Genomic DNA, 17,183 nt, shown 5'->3' with positions numbered 1-17,183 from the left:
AATAATTTGAGACAAAATGCAATAATTGGAAACATTGTGAAATGGGAGAGAGCTTGAGAGTTGAGAGAATAGAATAAATTGAGGGTATTTAATATTTATAGGGAGGTATGTGACCGTTAGGATTTAATTTTTTTTTAAATGCCAAGATGACTGTTCAACGGCCATATACTTTGAAATTTAACATTTGAAGTGAGTGGTCTGTTCAACGGTTATGTGACCGTTGAACAATCAACTCACTTCTATTTTTTTTCAAAAATCATACAACATTTCTAATATATATATATAACTAATACAAAATAGTTACACAAAATAGGGTGAGCTCAATTGGTGGCTAGCTCTCATTGAAATCCATAAGGGAATAGGTTCAAATCCTCCTCCTTTTAAAACTCAAAAGGCATTTTAATTTTTACCCAAGCCCGCCTAGCTTGAGGGCCCACAAGCTCAGTGGCCCGCCCCGGGCTGGGCCATGGGCCTTACTCCTCCGGGCCGGCCTGGCCCGTTGGAGACCCTTAAATTAGTCAATAGGGTTGATTTTTTTTTTTTTTTAATGCCCAAGAGCAGCTGATTTTTGAAGGAAAGTGATAGAATATTAAGTTGTGAGACCCATTCTCATATGTTCTCTCTATCTCCCCCCCTCTCTCTCTCTCTCTCTCTCTCTCTCTCTCTCTCATATTGTATTATAGAATCTATAATCCATAGGGTTGCTTTTTTTTTTTTAATGCCCATGAGCAGCTGATTTTTGAAGGAAGGTGGTTTAATCTTAATGGGTTGTGAGACCCATTAATATAGAGAGGAACTTAAAATCCTAATAAAAATGTATTTCAATTAATAATGGATTTTTAATTCATATGCTCATTTTTAATAATTAATTCAAATAAAATAACAAATTAAAAGTAAAATAGATTTTTTAATTTCATTTTTTATTTCAATGTCTCAAACATATACAAAAGATATGATGATTATTTTCAAGGTTTATAAAACAATTCTACAAAAATAGATTTTTAAAAAATATTTAAAAGGAAGGTGTTTGATAAATCAACTTAATTACTTAATTTAAATAATTAAATAAATTAGATATATTTTATAAAATAATTTAATATTAAAATTATTTTTAATTTTTAATATTAAATTAAAATAATTAATTTATATTTTATTTCAAAACCTTTTTACCTCATTTTTCCATACCAATGCAAAATAATTAACATATATACCAGACCTTGGCTCACAAGTTTCAATGGTAAAATGACAATTTTATCCAGTAGGATGAAGGGTTTTGGCCCACCACAATAAACCTTAGGGCCTACTTTGCTGGCGGCTGCCACCGTGGAGCCAGACACTTTTGCTAGGTGGGGCATCAAGAGAATTATTAATATATTATAGTTAAGGTAATTAATGATATTTATTATTATTAAAATTAAATAATTTTAAATATTAATGGTTAAAATGTATCAAATTAAACAACCAATATTTTTTTTCAATAAATTAGATTTTATAAAAACATTATCAAGAAGATTTAAAAGGCAATTTCAAAATAAATAAAAACTAGAAAAAAAATTATTAGAAATTCTGAACAATTTTAATTATTTTGTAGTAAAAAACCATAAAAGTTATTTTAAAGAATTCAATCATTTATATTATAAATTTTGATATTTTTCATGAAAAATTGTGCGCCATCAAATCTCAATGCCTTATAATATGATTTTATTTATTTATATCTTAATTTTATTATTTGTTTTTATATTAAATACCTAATTTTTTCAATATACTTTTAAAAGTGAGGGTTAAAATTTTTACAAATATCAAAATTAATATCTTAATTTTTTTTAAAATAACTAAATATAAGATAGTCAAAGTAAAATCTTTTACTTAAAACTTATGTTTTATATAATACGTCAATACGAAGGAGATTAAAAGTTTTATTTTTTATGATTTAATTAATTCTAATAAAAAATAAGTATAAAAATGAAAATTTTTGAATAAACAAAAAGAAAGAAATACCAACATTAAAAGCGATTTTTTTGTAATTTTAGTTCAATTTTAATATTTTATTAGTAATTAATAATCAATATTATTTTTTGATAATAATATTTAGTTGTCATTGTTTTAAAATTTAAATTTATATTTTTTTTTAGAGGGGATAAATTTTCTAGTTTGGTCTTTATTTTCCTAAAAATATTTAACATATAAAATTGACGGTGTGGGGTACATGTGGCCCCCATGAGCCTGACTTGAATGGCAGCAGGACTCATTTTCTAGAAAAAAAAATTGTTTCTAGAAAATTGAGGGTTGAGGACGGGAGACGTGACCCCCCGAGCCTTACTTGGGTGGCGGCAGGACGCGTTTTCTAGAAAAAGTTACGTCCAACTTGTCCGGGGTCTTTCCAAGTTTTCCTTCTTTCCATTCAAAAAATGCGTGCTATTACAAGTCAATAAAACATACAAATTACCCAAAACCACCAATTGCCCAAGGCACCAAACCCCATAATTCTGGAGGGGCATTTTGGTCATTATCGTTAGAAAATTTCCCCATTGTGATGTGTCTTTGAGTGGTTGGCAACTAGGACTTGGTCTCTGCGCAGTCGGAAACTACGAACGCCTTGGAAATTGGAAAATATTATTGTACGGAAAATGAAACATTCCATATGTGTATATATAGCCTAGGTTTTGTGAGCAAATGTATATAACTCAGGTTTTGTGAGCAAAGGTATATCATAACTCAGGTTTTGTGAGCAAAGGGTGTGCGTTGTAGCCATGGCTAAAACTCTCCTCATTTCACCTTCTTACTTCATCTTCCTCATCTTCCTCATTTTCTCCTATGCCACAATCCCAGTTTTCGGAGAAGAATACAGTTATGTCAAAACTATGGATCTTGAGAAAATGAACCTGCCGAAGGAAAAGGTAACACACTTTCAACTTTATTGGCAAGATGTTGTTAGTGGGTCTAATGCAACCTCGGTTACAGTGCTTGAAGGACTGAATAACTCAACATTTTTTGGTTCAGTAAATATAATTGATAACTCGTTAACCGTTGAGCCAAATTTGAGCTCAAAAACGGTTGGAAAGTCCCAAGGGTTATACGCATCTACGGGACTAGAAGAATCTTCATTATTGATGGTTATGAATTTTGCATTCACCGATGGCAAGTATAACGGTAGCACATTTACCGTGGTAGGACGAAACAATGTAAATGCTGAAGTGAGGGAGATGCCAATAATTGGTGGTAGTGGGCTTTTCCGATTTGCCAGAGGCTATGTTCTAGCATCGACTTACTCGTTCAGCGACAATGGAGATGGCACTATTGAATACAATTGCTATGTCATACATCATTGATATTTTTTCTTTTTTTAGTTTTTATGTGGAGCTTTGGTCCATAATAGTGATATACTTGAATAATCGTGTGTTCCCACCATTACTATGTGGGATTATCTAGTTTTGTTTAATTTGAATAAATTAGGTGGCTCTTACTTCACCTTATTTAATGTAAGCATACTGCGATAAAATAAAATAAAATATTTGTTTGTATGAATTAATTACTTTCTTGGAACTTGTTAAACTATACTTTATTTAAAAAAAATGGAGAGAAGTAAATTCCAAAGCTCATATCAACAAAGTTGAAGTGGTATCACTTTTCTATTCAACTTAGCAACTTTTTGTGCGTTGATTTGATATGTTTGAATTATTACACATATATATGGCTTTCGAATATAAGGCTAATTGGGAGGACTACTTGGCTTTGTTTAATAAAAAGGGCATATTTCTTTGATTTCACATGACTCAAATTATAATAACCAAACTAAAATATATTCAACTTTCACTAATTTTTAGTCATATACAATGATCATGAAGTTAGAAAAAAGCTCAAAAATTTGAGTTGCATTTCCATTTACAAAAATGCTTTTAAGAAATGTTTTGATGAAAATTATAAATTTTATTTACTTTGAAGTGATACATAAGTTTAACTCTTTCTTTTGTTTCATCTAAGATATGATTTAATTGAACATATTTCAAAAGAAGATATGATTCTTAAACATTCAAGAGCACCCTTGAATTAGAAAACCAATAAAAGAACCCAATCAGACAATTTGGTTAGAAAAAAAAAATGTAAAACACCAAAAAAAAAATAAAACTACAAATGTGGGGAAAAATAAAAACTTAAAAGATCTAGCATATAGCGTAAAAAAAAAATACTAAAAAAGACGTGCTTGCTTCATTAGGGGATGGAGGAGAATTCCCTTTTTTTAGTAAAAAAAATTAGAAGTTTTGCAACTTCAATAAACTTCTAATAATTTTTATATCTAATATGCAAATTATTATTATTATTTTATGATTTTTAAAAAATATATGAAATACATTCAAATGGGCACTTAATTATAAATAAATGATAACTATTCTACCATTTCTCTAATAGTAAAAAAAAAAATATTTTTCAATGAATTTAGCATTCAAAAAGCTTTAAATCATTTTTTTTTCTACTTGATTGTGTAATAGTAGATGATGAAAAATTAACAATAAATGATTAATTATCATCATATGTTTAATCTTTATCAATTATCCTTGTCCTATTAAAGCAAGGTGACAAGTTGAATGTGATTAGGTTTGTGTAAGTTCAAATCAATTGTCCTCATCCTTGTATGCAAGTGGTTCATGGAACTCATGGCATGTGGCTATAGCCCATTGAATGCATAGAAGTAGTGTTATCAAATATCAAACTTTAGAGTAAACAATTTTATAGGCCACATCCATGATCCACATTAGAGAAAGTGAGAAAGTGATTATGGTTTTTTGGTTTTTGTTGGGATTCTCTAAATAGATTAGGGGAAGAATGAGAAAGTGAGCCCCATTATTTTGAATGATTATTATTTTTTCTTTTATAAGATGATTTTGTTTAAAATAAAAAATACAAAATTAAAGGACAGGATATTTATTAATTATTAAGAAGAAATGGAATTTTTGGAAAAAAAAATTGCAAATAAAATATTTTTTGAAAAGACAACTATTTTTTTTATCTAAAATCATTTATGAAAAAGACATTTTAAAAGCTTTTTAAAATATTTTTTGGGATACTATTTTTAAAAAATAATGTTAATTAAAATAAATAAATCCTAATACTAAAACCCTGCAGCAAAAAGTTGGAAACAAAGCATGTTTATCTCCAAGTTTTGCCATCCATTGTCATTTTTTAGTTATCCTTTTTCCATTGAGTTAAATAAAATGGATGTGATGGTGGTGGATGCCTTGGTGGAGCCAATTCTTTGCCACCCAAGTTTTTAATTTATGTTCTCATTTTTAATAATTAATTCACATAAAATAACAAATTAAAAGTGAAATAGATTTTTTAATTTCATTTTTTGTTTCAATGTTTCAATATCTCAAACATGAGAATTATTTTCAGATATTAGAAAGATTTATAAAACGATTCTGAAAATATAATTTTTTCAAAAAATATTCAATTATAAAGTATTTGGTTAATCAACTTAATTATTTAATTTAAGTTATTAAATATATTTAATAAAATAATTTAATATTAAAATTATTTTTAACTTTTAATATTAAATTAAAATAATTAATTTATACTTAATTTCAAAAGTTTTTACCTCGTTTTTCATATTAATATAAAATAATTAACAGACCAACCTTGGCTCACAAGTTTGAATAGTAAAATGACAATTTTATCCAATAGGATGAAGGGTTTTGGCCCACCACAATATACCTTAGGGCCCACTTTGATGGCGGCTGCCACCGCGGAGCCAAACACTTATGTTAGGTGGGCCATCAACAGAATTATTAATGTATTATAGCTTAGGTAATTAATGATATTTATTCTCGTTATTATTATTATTATTATTATTAAAATTAAATAATTTTAAATATTAATTATGAAAATGTATCAAATTAAACAACCAATACTAAGAATATTTTAAAAAAAAAATTAGATTTTATATATATATTTAAAAAATTACCAAAAACATTTAAAGGGAAATTTAAAAAGAAATAAAAACTAAAAAAAAATCATTATAAATTTTGAATAATTTGAATTATTTTATCCCAAAAACCCGTAAAAGTTATTTTAAAGAATTCAAAATTTTATATTATAAATTTTGATATTTTCATGGAAAATGTGTGTTTTTAAATCTCAATTGTTTTATAACATAATTTTATTTATTTATATTTTAATCATATTCTTTATAATTATATCCAAATACCTAAATTTTTCTATGTACTTTTAAAAATAAGGATTAAAATTTTAATAGATGTCAAAATTAATACTTTTAAATTTTTTTCTTTTTTAAATAATTAAATATACGATAATTGAAAGTAAAGTTGTTTACTTAAAATTTATGTTTCATATAATAAGTTATTATGAAAACAGTAGCAATTTAAAAGTATTATTTTTTATGATTTAATTAAGTATAATAAAAAATAAGCATGAAAATGAAAAAGATTGAATAAACAAAAAGAAATAAATGCTAATATCAAATGAGAATTTTTTTAAATTTTAGTTCAATTTTAATATTTTATTAGTAATTAATGGTGAATATTATTTTTTTGGTAATAATATTTAGTTGTCATTATTTTGAAAATTAAATTCTTTTTTTTTTTTAGAAGGGATAAATTTTCTATTTTGGTTTCTATTTTCCTAAAAAAGTTTTGACATATAAGGGAATTTGTTTGTTTCTAGAAAATTCAGAGGGCCAGGTGCCCCCCTGAGCCTTACCTGGCACCGCCAGAGGCGGCAAGACTCATTTTCTAGAAAAAGTTTTTATATGTTTTCCTTCTTTGCATTCAAAAAATGAGTGCGATTACAAGTTGATAAGACTTTGAAATTACCCAAAACCACCAAGTGCCCAAGCCACCAAACCCAATAAGTTGGAGGGCCATTTTGGTCATTCTAGTTAGAAATTTTCTCCATTGTGATGTGTATTTGAGCGGTTGGCAACTATGACTTGGCCTTTGCCCGGTTGGAAACTTCATACTGACTTTGAATTTGGAAAAGTCAATTTTATTGTATGGAAAAGTCATTCTTATTGTATGAAAAATCAACCAATCGATATATATATATATATAGCCTAGGTTTTGTGAGCTAAGGTATATAACTCAAGTTTTGTGAGCAAAGGTTTATAGCTCAAGTTTTGTGAGCAAAGGGTGTGTATTGTAGTCATGGCTAAAACTCTCCTTGTTTCACCTTCCTACTTCATCTTCTTCATCTTTCTCATTTTTTCTTCTACCACAACTCCAATTTTTGGAGAAGAATATAGCTATGTCAAAAGTGTCAATCCTAAAAAAATGAAGATACCGAGAGAAAAGGTAAGTCATTTTAAACTTTATTGGCAGGATGATGTTAGCGGGTCTAATGCAACCTCCGTCACAGTGATTGAAGCACTGAATAACTCATCACCATATTTTGGTATGGTAAATATAATTGATAACTCGTTAACCGTTGGGCCAAATATGAGCTCAAAAACGGTTGGAAAGGCCCAAGGATTTTACGCATCAACGGGACAAGAAGATGCTTCATTATTAATGGTTATGAATTTTGCATTCACTGATGGCAAGTACAATGGTAGCACATTCACTGTGTTAGGACGAAACAATGTAAATGCTGAGGTAAGGGAGATGCCAATAATCGGTGGCAGTGGGCTTTTCCGATTTGCTAGAGGCTATGCTCTAGCATCAACTTACTCGTTCTACGACAACGGAGACGCCACTATTGAATACAATTGTTATGTCATACATTATTGATTTTTTTATTTTTTTTATTTTTTATTTTTTTTGTGGAGTTTTGATCCACAATAGTGATATACTTGAATAATCGTGTGTTCCCACCATAGCTAAGTGGGATTCTCTAGTTTTGTTTAATTTGAATAAATTAGGTGGCTCTTGCTTCACCTAATTGAATGTAAGCATACTTTAATAAAATAAAATAAAATGATTATTTGTGTGGATCAATTACTTTCTTGAAATTTGTTAAATCATACTTTATTCTTAAAAAAAAAAAAAAAAAAGTTGAAGAAAAGTAGATTTAAAAGCTTATATCAACAAAGTTGAAGTATATCACTTTTCTATTCAACTTATCTTGGCTTTGTATAATAAACACGACATAATTATTTGATTTCACATGACCCAAATTATCTTAACCAAACTAAAATATATTCAACTTTCACTAATTTTTAGTCATATATAATGATAATGAAGTTAGAAAAAGCTCAAAAATTTGTGGAGCATTCCCATTTACAAAAATGCTTTTAAGAAATGTTTTGATGAAAATTATAATCGTCGCAACTGTCCCACAAAAGATGGAGGGCAATCCTCCAACCCCCTTCCTCATGACAATTAAAGTATGAAAGATTATCCATTTTGATAATATGATATTTTTATGTAATGTCTATAAATTTGTAATCATACTAATGATAACAAGAATTAATGATTATTTGGTATATGTAGGTATCACCGCACAATGGAGTCGAGACCCTTGGATCCGACAGTTCTACATGGACAGGCCACACACAAGTCATCTCTAGCATGGACAGGTGTTGACTCTAAGGAGCTTCATTGTCAACGTCGTGAGGAGATTTTCCATCGCACCAGTGTACTCGATGGGCGTATTATTCCATTATTGCAGCAGGCAGACTTCTATGGTGTTGCACATTTAGGATTCATTTCCTTAGATTGGCATCTTACTACTGCATTTGTCGAGAGATGGCGACCTAAGACTCATACACATGTTTAGATTAGAGGCGTGTATGTTATTCTCTATTAGAACTCACTCCTAGAGATACAGACATAGATGGGCAGCACCTTCATCTTACATGGTTGAGTTAGAGTTTCCTTACTTTGGCACCAGATGCTGATGAGGAGTCTATTCAGCGTTATACTAGGGCTTATATCTTACAGCTCATTGGAGGTTTTCTATTTTCAGGAAAGTCTAGTGATAAAGTGCATCTTATGTTTTTACCCCTTCTAGAGGATTTTGAGGTTACTGGTAGGTATAGTTGGGGTAGTGCCTGTTTAGCCTGGCTTTATTGACAGTTGTGTCGAGCCTCTCATATTGATACACATGATATATCTAGCCTACTTATTTTGCTCCAGTTATGGGTATGGGAGAGGTTCCCATTTATTGCACCTCATCTTTTACGTATAGCTCCATATGATGACCAGCTGTCTCCACCTCTATTGGTCATTCGGTATATATTATAAAAATACGACAAATTTTACTATTATGAGGATACATGCATAAACTTAAATTATAACATTTTTTATTTATTTAACTATGCTTTGTTATTTTAATTTTATAGGTGGAGAGATGAGTTTCGGACTACTTCGATTAGCATGCACGTCTTAGCTCAGTATAGGCATCATCTTAATCGACTTACAGCAAATCAAGTGATAAAAGTGTGATTCATTTCTTATACTTGTTTCTCTAAACAAATTCTAAATCACTGATTATATCTAACGTTTCTTGGGTACAGATTATATATGGCAATCTTATGTTGATGACATGAATGTTGGTCTTCCTTATTATTGTACTACTGGGAAAGATATATGGTGCACTATCTCACCTTTGATATGTTTCCACATAATTGAATGGCATAGACCTGATCAAGTATTGCAGCAGTTTGGATTACGTCAAGAGATTCCTCAGCCATGTGATAATGAGTCAATCTTACACAAATGTGATTTGAAAGGTAGACATGATGTTGATCGGACTACTCGACATGAAGACTACATTCAACGCTGGAACTCTAGGCGTGAGCATATTGCTAGAAGGGAGATGGCTATAGGTTCATTGGGATATCATGATCCATACATGGTGTGGTATCGCTCCATTACTATTCGGTTTCTTACTCGAACTGGGTCCTTCCACGATCTATTGGTAATGTTCATGTTTTATCTTTTTATTAAAGTTTATTTTATTTTTATAATAATTTTAATTTAACTCTTATTTGACTTACAGACTTCCAGCATACACCAAATATATGATATTGCACCTCTAGATGATTTTCGCATTCGTAGGCTATGTACTACTGTATTAAAGGTCATACATAAGATGGATCGCTTAGATGCTTCATTTAGTGTTGATGCTACTATATAGCTCCAGCCTCCATTAGGAGATGTACAACCTAGACGATAAGGGCCTCATACAAGGGAGATTAGGCATACACCAGTTGTTGCCCGACTGCGACCATTGACTGACATTAGTCCACCACCTCATCAACAGCCGACATCATCCATTACTCAATCAGGAGGTGAACGAACTAGAGGGGGAGGGCCTCATATGAGGAGTAGTCCACCACCTCATCACCAGCCGATATCATCTATTACTAGATCAAGAGGTGTACAGACTAGAGGGTGAGAGGCTCATACTAGAGGGACTAGGCATACATCTGTTCTTAGAGATGCACCATTGACTGACATTAGCCTGCCACCTGTTCAGGAGACTCCTATTACACCTATGAAGGTGTCATCCACCCCACCTGTAGTACCACTTGTTGCATCATCACCACCATCGATAGAGGCTATATTGGTTAATGAAGAGTTAGTTCATATAGCAAATGATGATCAGCAAGGACAAAAGACTGATCGTAGTCGAAAACATGGTCAAGGACGTGGTAGGAGATGTGGTCATCGAGCTCATGGAGGGTTACATGTTAGCCCCATAGAGCCAATAGTGGAGCATGCACATCATAGACGTCCATTACAAAAGAGGAAGGCTCCTTCGTGAAGTATACATTGAGGATGTTACTACATATGACTTGTATTTTGGATACTATTAGTATTTTGCATATCATTATTTTGGACAAATACTTAAGATGTATGTTTTTACTTGTTATATTTTGGATTAACTAACTTTTTATTAACGTAAGTTCTATAGTATTCTATCTATTTTGGACTTATTTTACACAAAATAGTATTGTTATTATTTTGGAAAGGTGCTGACTTAATTGACATTTGGTTTACTTGTTTTCATTGGTCTTGGATTGAATGTCAAAATATTGATTATAATGTATACAGGTGATAAACTTTAAACATTTGGTTGTACAATAGATAATACTAATTAAGAGATATAATTTTTTTTTCTTTTGTGGAAGGTGTCTCTTCAAGAGACACTTTCAGCATAAATTCGAAATTTTCTACTATGTATGAAAATTGTGGAATCAATATAAACCGATTTTTTTTTAATTATGGAAATTGTGGAAAAAAAAACTTTCAGTATAAACCCAATTTTTTTTTTCAAATTATGGATGGTGTCTCTTGAAGAAACACCTTTAGTATAATTCTATCTTTTGGGAATTGTATATTGTATAATGTCCCTTTTCAAAATTCGAAATTTTCCACTGTGTATGAAAAATTGTAGAAAGTGTCTCTTGAAAAGACACTTTTAGTATAAACCCAATTTTTAAAAAATTATGAAAGTCGTCTGAATATAATTCCATTTTTTTTGTAATTATGAAAAGTGTCTCTTGAAAAGACACTTTCAATGCATATTAGATTTTTTGTCACGTAAAAACTATCTCTTCAAGAGACACCTTTAATATAAATCCAATTTTCTGGAATTGTAGAAGATGTCTTTTCAAGAGACACCTTTAGCTTAAATTCAATTCTTTTAAATATGTATCATGATTTTGAAAATTATGAAAGGTGTCTTTTGAAAGAGACACCTTCCACTTCCACGTGGCCAAAACTGTAGTATATATATCAATATTTTCTCAACTACCATTTTTTAATAATTATTTTTTAAAATTGCCGCAAAAGTTAAAAAAGCCCCAACTCTTTGCCACCCAATTGGGAGACTGAAATGCCTCTCTATCCATAGAATCTATAGTCTTGACCAGCTGATTTTCCAAGGAAAGTGGTTGAATCTTAATGGGTGTTGAGACCCATCAACACCCATTAATGTAGAGAGGAACTCAAAATCCTAATAAAAATGCATTTCAATTAATAATGAGTTTTTAATTTATGTTCTCATTTTTAATAATTAATTCGCATAAAATAACAAATTAAAAGTGAAATAGATTTTTTAATTTCATTTTTTGTTTCAGTGTTTCAATATCTCAAACAAGGATTATTCTCACATATTTGAAAGATTTATAAAAACAATTCTTTTCAAAAAAATATTCAATTATAAGGTGTTTGGTTAATCAACTTAATCATTTAATTTAAATTATTAAATAAATAAAATATATTTAATAAAATAATTCAATATTAAAATTATTTTTAACTTTTAATATTAAATTAAAATAATTAACTTATACTTAATTTCAAAACTTTTTACCTCGTTTTTCATATTAATATAAAACATTTAACAGACCTACCTTGGCTCACAAGTTTAAATGGTAAAATGACAATTTTATCCAATAGGATGAAGGGTTTTGGCCCACCACAATAAACCTTAGGGCCCACTTTGATGGCGGCTGCCACCGCGGAGCCAGACACTTATGTTAGGTGGGCCATCAACAGAATTATTAATGTATTATAGCTAAGGTAATTAATGATATTTATTCTCGTTGTTATTATTAAAATTAAATAATTTTAAATATTAATTATGAAAATGTATCAAATTAAACAACCAGTACTAAGAATATTTTTTTAAAAAAAATAGATTTTATATGTATATTAAAAAATTACCAAGAACATTTAAAGGGAAATTTCAAAAGAAATAAAAACTAAAAAAAAAATCATTATAAATTTTGAATAATTTTAATTATTTTATCCCAAAAACCCGTAAAAGTTAATTTAAAGAATTCAAAATTTTATATTATAAATTTTGATATTTTTCATGGAAAATGTGTGTTTTTAAATCTCAATTGTTTTATAACATAATTTTATTTATTTATATCTTAATCATATTCTTTATAGTTATATCCAAATACCTAAATTTTTCTATGTACTTTTAAAAATAAGGATTAAAATTTTAATAGACGTCAAAATCAATACTTTTAAATTTTTTTCTTTTTTAAAATAATTAAATATATGATAATTGAAAGTAAAATTATTTACTTAAAACTTATGTTTCATATAATAAGTCATTATGAAAACAGTAGCAATTTAAAAGTATTATTTTTTATGATTTAATTAAGTATAATAAAAAATAAGCATGAAAATGAAAAAGATTGAATAAACAAAAAAGAAATAAATGCTAATATCAAATGAGAATTTTTTTAAATTTTAGTTCAATTTTAATATTTTATTAGTAATTAATGGTCGATATTATTTTTTTGGTAATAATATTTAGTTGTCATTATTTTGAAAATTAAATTCATTTTTTTTTTTTTTTTGGAAGGGATAAATTTTCTATTTTGGTTTCTATTTTCCTAAAAAAGTTTTGACATATAAGGGAATTTGTTTGTTTCTAGAAAATTCAGAGGGCCAGGTGCCCCCCTGAGCCTTACCTGGCACCGCCAGAGGCGGCAAGACTCATTTTCTAGAAAAAGTTTTTATATGTTTTCCTTCTTTCCATTCAAAAAATGAGTGCTATTACAAGTTGATAAGACTTTGAAATTACCCAAAACCACCAAGTGCCCAAGCCACCAAACCCAATAAGTTGGAGGGCCATTTTGGTCATTCTAGTTAGAAATTTTCTCCATTGTGATGTGTATTTGAGCGGTTGGCAACTATGACTTGGCCTTTGCCCGGTTGGAAACTTCATACTGACTTTGAATTTGGAAAAGTCAATTTTATTGTATGGAAAAGTCAATTCTATTGTATGAAAAATCAATTTTATTGTATGAAAAATCAACCAATCGATACATATATATAGCCTAGGTTTTGTGAGCTAAGGTATATACCTCAAGTTTTGTGAGCAAAGGTTTATAGCTCAAGTTTTGTGAGCAAAGGGTGTGTATTGTAGTCATGGCTAAAACTCTCCTTGTTTCACCTTCCTACTTCATCTTCTTCATCTTTCTCATTTTTTCTTCTACCACAACTCCAATTTTTGGAGAAGAATATAACTATGTCAAAAGTGTCAATCCTAAAAAAATGAAGATACCGAGAGAAAAGGTAAGTCATTTTAAACTTTATTGGCAGGATGATGTTAGCGGGTCTAATGCAACCTCAGTCACAGTGATTGAAGCACTGAACAACTCGTCACCATATTTTGGTATGGTAAATATAATTGATAACTCGTTAACCGTTGGGCCAAATATGAGCTCAAAAACGGTTGGAAAGGCCCAAGGGCTTTACGCATCTACGGGACAAGAAGATGCTTCATTATTGATGGTTATGAATTTTGCATTCACTGATGGCAAGTATAATGGTAGCACATTCACTGTGTTAGGACGAAACAATGTAAATGCTGAGGTAAGGGAGATGCCAATAATCGGTGGTAGTGGGCTTTTCCGATTTGCTAGAGGTTATGCTCTAGCATCGACTTACTCGTTCTACGACAACGGAGATGCCACTATTGAATACAATTGCTATGTCATACATTATTGATGTTTTTTCTTTTTTTAATTTTTCCGTTGAGCTTTGTTCCACAATAGTGATATACTTTAATAATTGTGTGTTCCCACCATAGCTAAGTGGGATTCTCTAGTTTTGTTTAATTTGAATAAATTAGGTGGTTCTTACTTCACCTAATTGAATGTAAGCATGTTGTAATAAAATAAAATAAAATGCTTATTTACATGGATTAATTACTTTCTTGAAATTTGTTAAACTATACTTTATTCTTAAAAAAAAAAAGTTGGAGAGAAGTAGATTTAAAAGCTTATATCAACAAAGTTGAAGTGGTATCACTTTTCTATTCAACTTATGTTGGCTTTGTTTAATTAAAAATGACATAATTCTTTGATTTCACATGACCCAAATTATCTTAACCAAACTAAAATATATTCAACTTTCCCTAATTTTTAATCATATATAATGATAATGAAGTTAGAAAAAAGCTCAAAAATTTATGGAGCGTTCCCATTTACAAAAATGCTTTTAAGAAATGTCTCGATGAAAATTATAAATTTTATTTACCTTGATACACAAGTTAACTTTTTCCTTTATTTTACCCAAGATATGATTTAATTGAACATATTTCAAAAGAAGATTGGATTCATAAACAACAAACTTTTCCCTTTATTTACAAATTCTACAAGTTCCATAACTAGGGTTTGAATCAAAATGGGCTAAAAATTAATGTCATCTCAATTTTGCTTCATTTTTTAGACAAGCAATCATGACTATGTTCAATAAATTCATGTGTACATAACAAGCAAGCAACCATAATAGAAAAAGACCATTTGTTTTTTTTGTTGTTGCCCTTTGTATGGTCCAATATGTTGGGCCCATTACATTTTGATTCGTAGCTTAATGGGCTTTTTGCCCAATTTAAAAGTGGACCTCATTAGGGCCCACCAAGTTTAAAGCCTCTTAAGACCCTTGAAGATTAAACGGAAATAACTATTTGTCACAAGTGAAAAGTGAGAGAAACTTATATTTAAATGGAAAGACCCTCGAAGATTGATTTTTAATGTAAGTGAAGGTATGAAAAGTTGAATAGCTCTCATATCAAGCCTTCAAGAGTACTCTTTTCTAAAAAAACTAAGAAAAGAACCTGATCAAATAATTTGGCTAGAAAAAAATACAAAACACATATACGAAAAAAAAAATTAAATATGAATATGAAAAAAAAAAAAAAACCTTGAAAGAATATTAATTTCAGACAATGTGTAAGAAAAGACTATAAAAAGGAGATGCTTGTTTCATTATAGGATGGAGGAGAATTTCTTATTTTTAATAAATAAATAAAAAGTTTTGCAACTTCAATAAGCTTCTAATAATTTTTATAACTTATATACAAATTATTATTATTATTTTATGATTTTAGAAAAAATATATGAAAGATATTCAAATGGACACTTAATTATAAATAAATGATAACTATTCTACCATTTCTCTAATAATAATAAAAAAAATATTTTTAAATGAATTTAGCTTTCAAAAAGCTTTAAATCACTCTTTTTCTACTTGATTGTGTAATAGTAGATGATGAAAAACTAACAATAGATGATTAATTATTATCATAAGTTTAAACTTTATCAATTTTCTTTGTCCTATTAAAGCAAGGTGACAAGTTGAATGTGATTAGGTTTATGTAAGTTGAAATCAATTGTCCTCATCCTTGTATGCAAGTGGGTCATGGACTCATGGCATGTGGCCATAGCCCATTGAAGGTATAGAAGTAGTGTTATTAAATATCAAACTTTAGAGTAAACAATTTTATAGGCCACATCCATGATCCACCCTAGAGAATTGAAAAATAATTTTATTAAGGTTAGGCAATAATGGGATTTGATTTGATTGCAATGTGATTTGAGGGGAGAATGAAAGGAGTGGGCCATTGAGATAATGTTTGGTTAGATTTGTGGCCAATGGGTAGGATCCCAAATGGGAGAAAATGTAAAGAAATGTAAGGTGATTATGGTCTTTTGGTTTTTGTTAGCACTTCTAAAGTTGATAGGGGAAGAATGAGAAAGTGAGCCCATTATTTTGAATGATTAGTTTTTTTATAACATGATTTTGTGTAAAATAAAAAATAAAAAGCTGATTTCCAAAATAAGATCATTTTGGCAAAAAAAAAATGATTTTTTGCATATAAAATATTTTTTGAAAAGACAACGATTTTTGTATAAAAAATCATATATGAAAAAGACATTTTAAAAGTATTTTTTTAATATTTTATGGAATACTATTTTTTAAAAATAATATTAATTAAATAAAAAAAATCCTAACACTAAAACCATGCAGAAAAAAGTTGGGAACAATGCATGTATGTATATGTATTTCATGAGTTATCTCCTAGTGTCCATCCATTGTCACTAATTTTTTAGTCACCCTTTTTCCCCTGAGATAATGGACGTGATGGTGTTGGTGGTGGATGCCTTGGTGGAGCCAACTCTTTGCCACCCAAATGGGGGACTGAAATGCCTCTCTATCCCACCTGCTGCAACATCTCTCTCTTTCTCTCTCTCTCTCTCTCTCTCTCTCTCTCATATTCTATGGTTGTGAGGCCCATTCTCATATGGTCTCCCTCTCTCTCATATTCTGTGATAGAATCTACAGTCTATAGGGTTGATTTTTTTTTTTAATGCACATGAGCAGGTGATTTTTGAAGGAAAGTAACTGAATATTAATGGTTGTGAGACCCATTCCCATATGGTCTCTCTCTCATATTCTACGATAGAATCTATAGTCTAT

At 29.6% G+C, this 17,183-nt stretch overlaps 3 protein-coding genes across 3 annotated transcripts; all 3 read left to right on the top strand.

Annotated features, from left to right (window-relative positions):
- Positions 1–2,694: 2,694 nt before the first annotated feature.
- LOC117916918 (dirigent protein 7-like) lies at positions 2,695–3,532 on the top strand. The gene has a single exon (XM_034833152.1). It carries the CDS (start codon positions 2,751–2,753, stop codon positions 3,327–3,329), a length of 579 nt encoding a protein of 192 aa, XP_034689043.1. The 5' UTR covers positions 2,695–2,750; the 3' UTR covers positions 3,330–3,532.
- A 3,572-nt stretch (positions 3,533–7,104) lies between these two features.
- On the top strand, positions 7,105–7,927 carry LOC117916725 (dirigent protein 22-like). Its single transcript, XM_034832875.1, has one exon. It carries the CDS (start codon positions 7,158–7,160, stop codon positions 7,737–7,739), a length of 582 nt encoding a protein of 193 aa, XP_034688766.1. The 5' UTR covers positions 7,105–7,157; the 3' UTR covers positions 7,740–7,927.
- Positions 7,928–13,794: 5,867 nt separating this feature from the next.
- LOC117916674 (dirigent protein 22-like) lies at positions 13,795–14,629 on the top strand. The gene has a single exon (XM_034832817.1). The coding sequence runs from the start codon at positions 13,848–13,850 to the stop codon at positions 14,427–14,429; it is 582 nt and encodes a 193-aa protein (XP_034688708.1). The 5' UTR covers positions 13,795–13,847; the 3' UTR covers positions 14,430–14,629.
- Positions 14,630–17,183: the final 2,554 nt, after the last annotated feature.

This window comes from Vitis riparia, chromosome 6 (assembly GCF_004353265.1).
Source record: "Vitis riparia cultivar Riparia Gloire de Montpellier isolate 1030 chromosome 6, EGFV_Vit.rip_1.0, whole genome shotgun sequence".
NCBI classification, from domain to species: Eukaryota; Viridiplantae; Streptophyta; class Magnoliopsida; order Vitales; family Vitaceae; genus Vitis; species Vitis riparia.
Note: the sequence above shows the minus strand (reverse complement) of the source record. Positions and strands in the feature narration are given on the sequence as shown.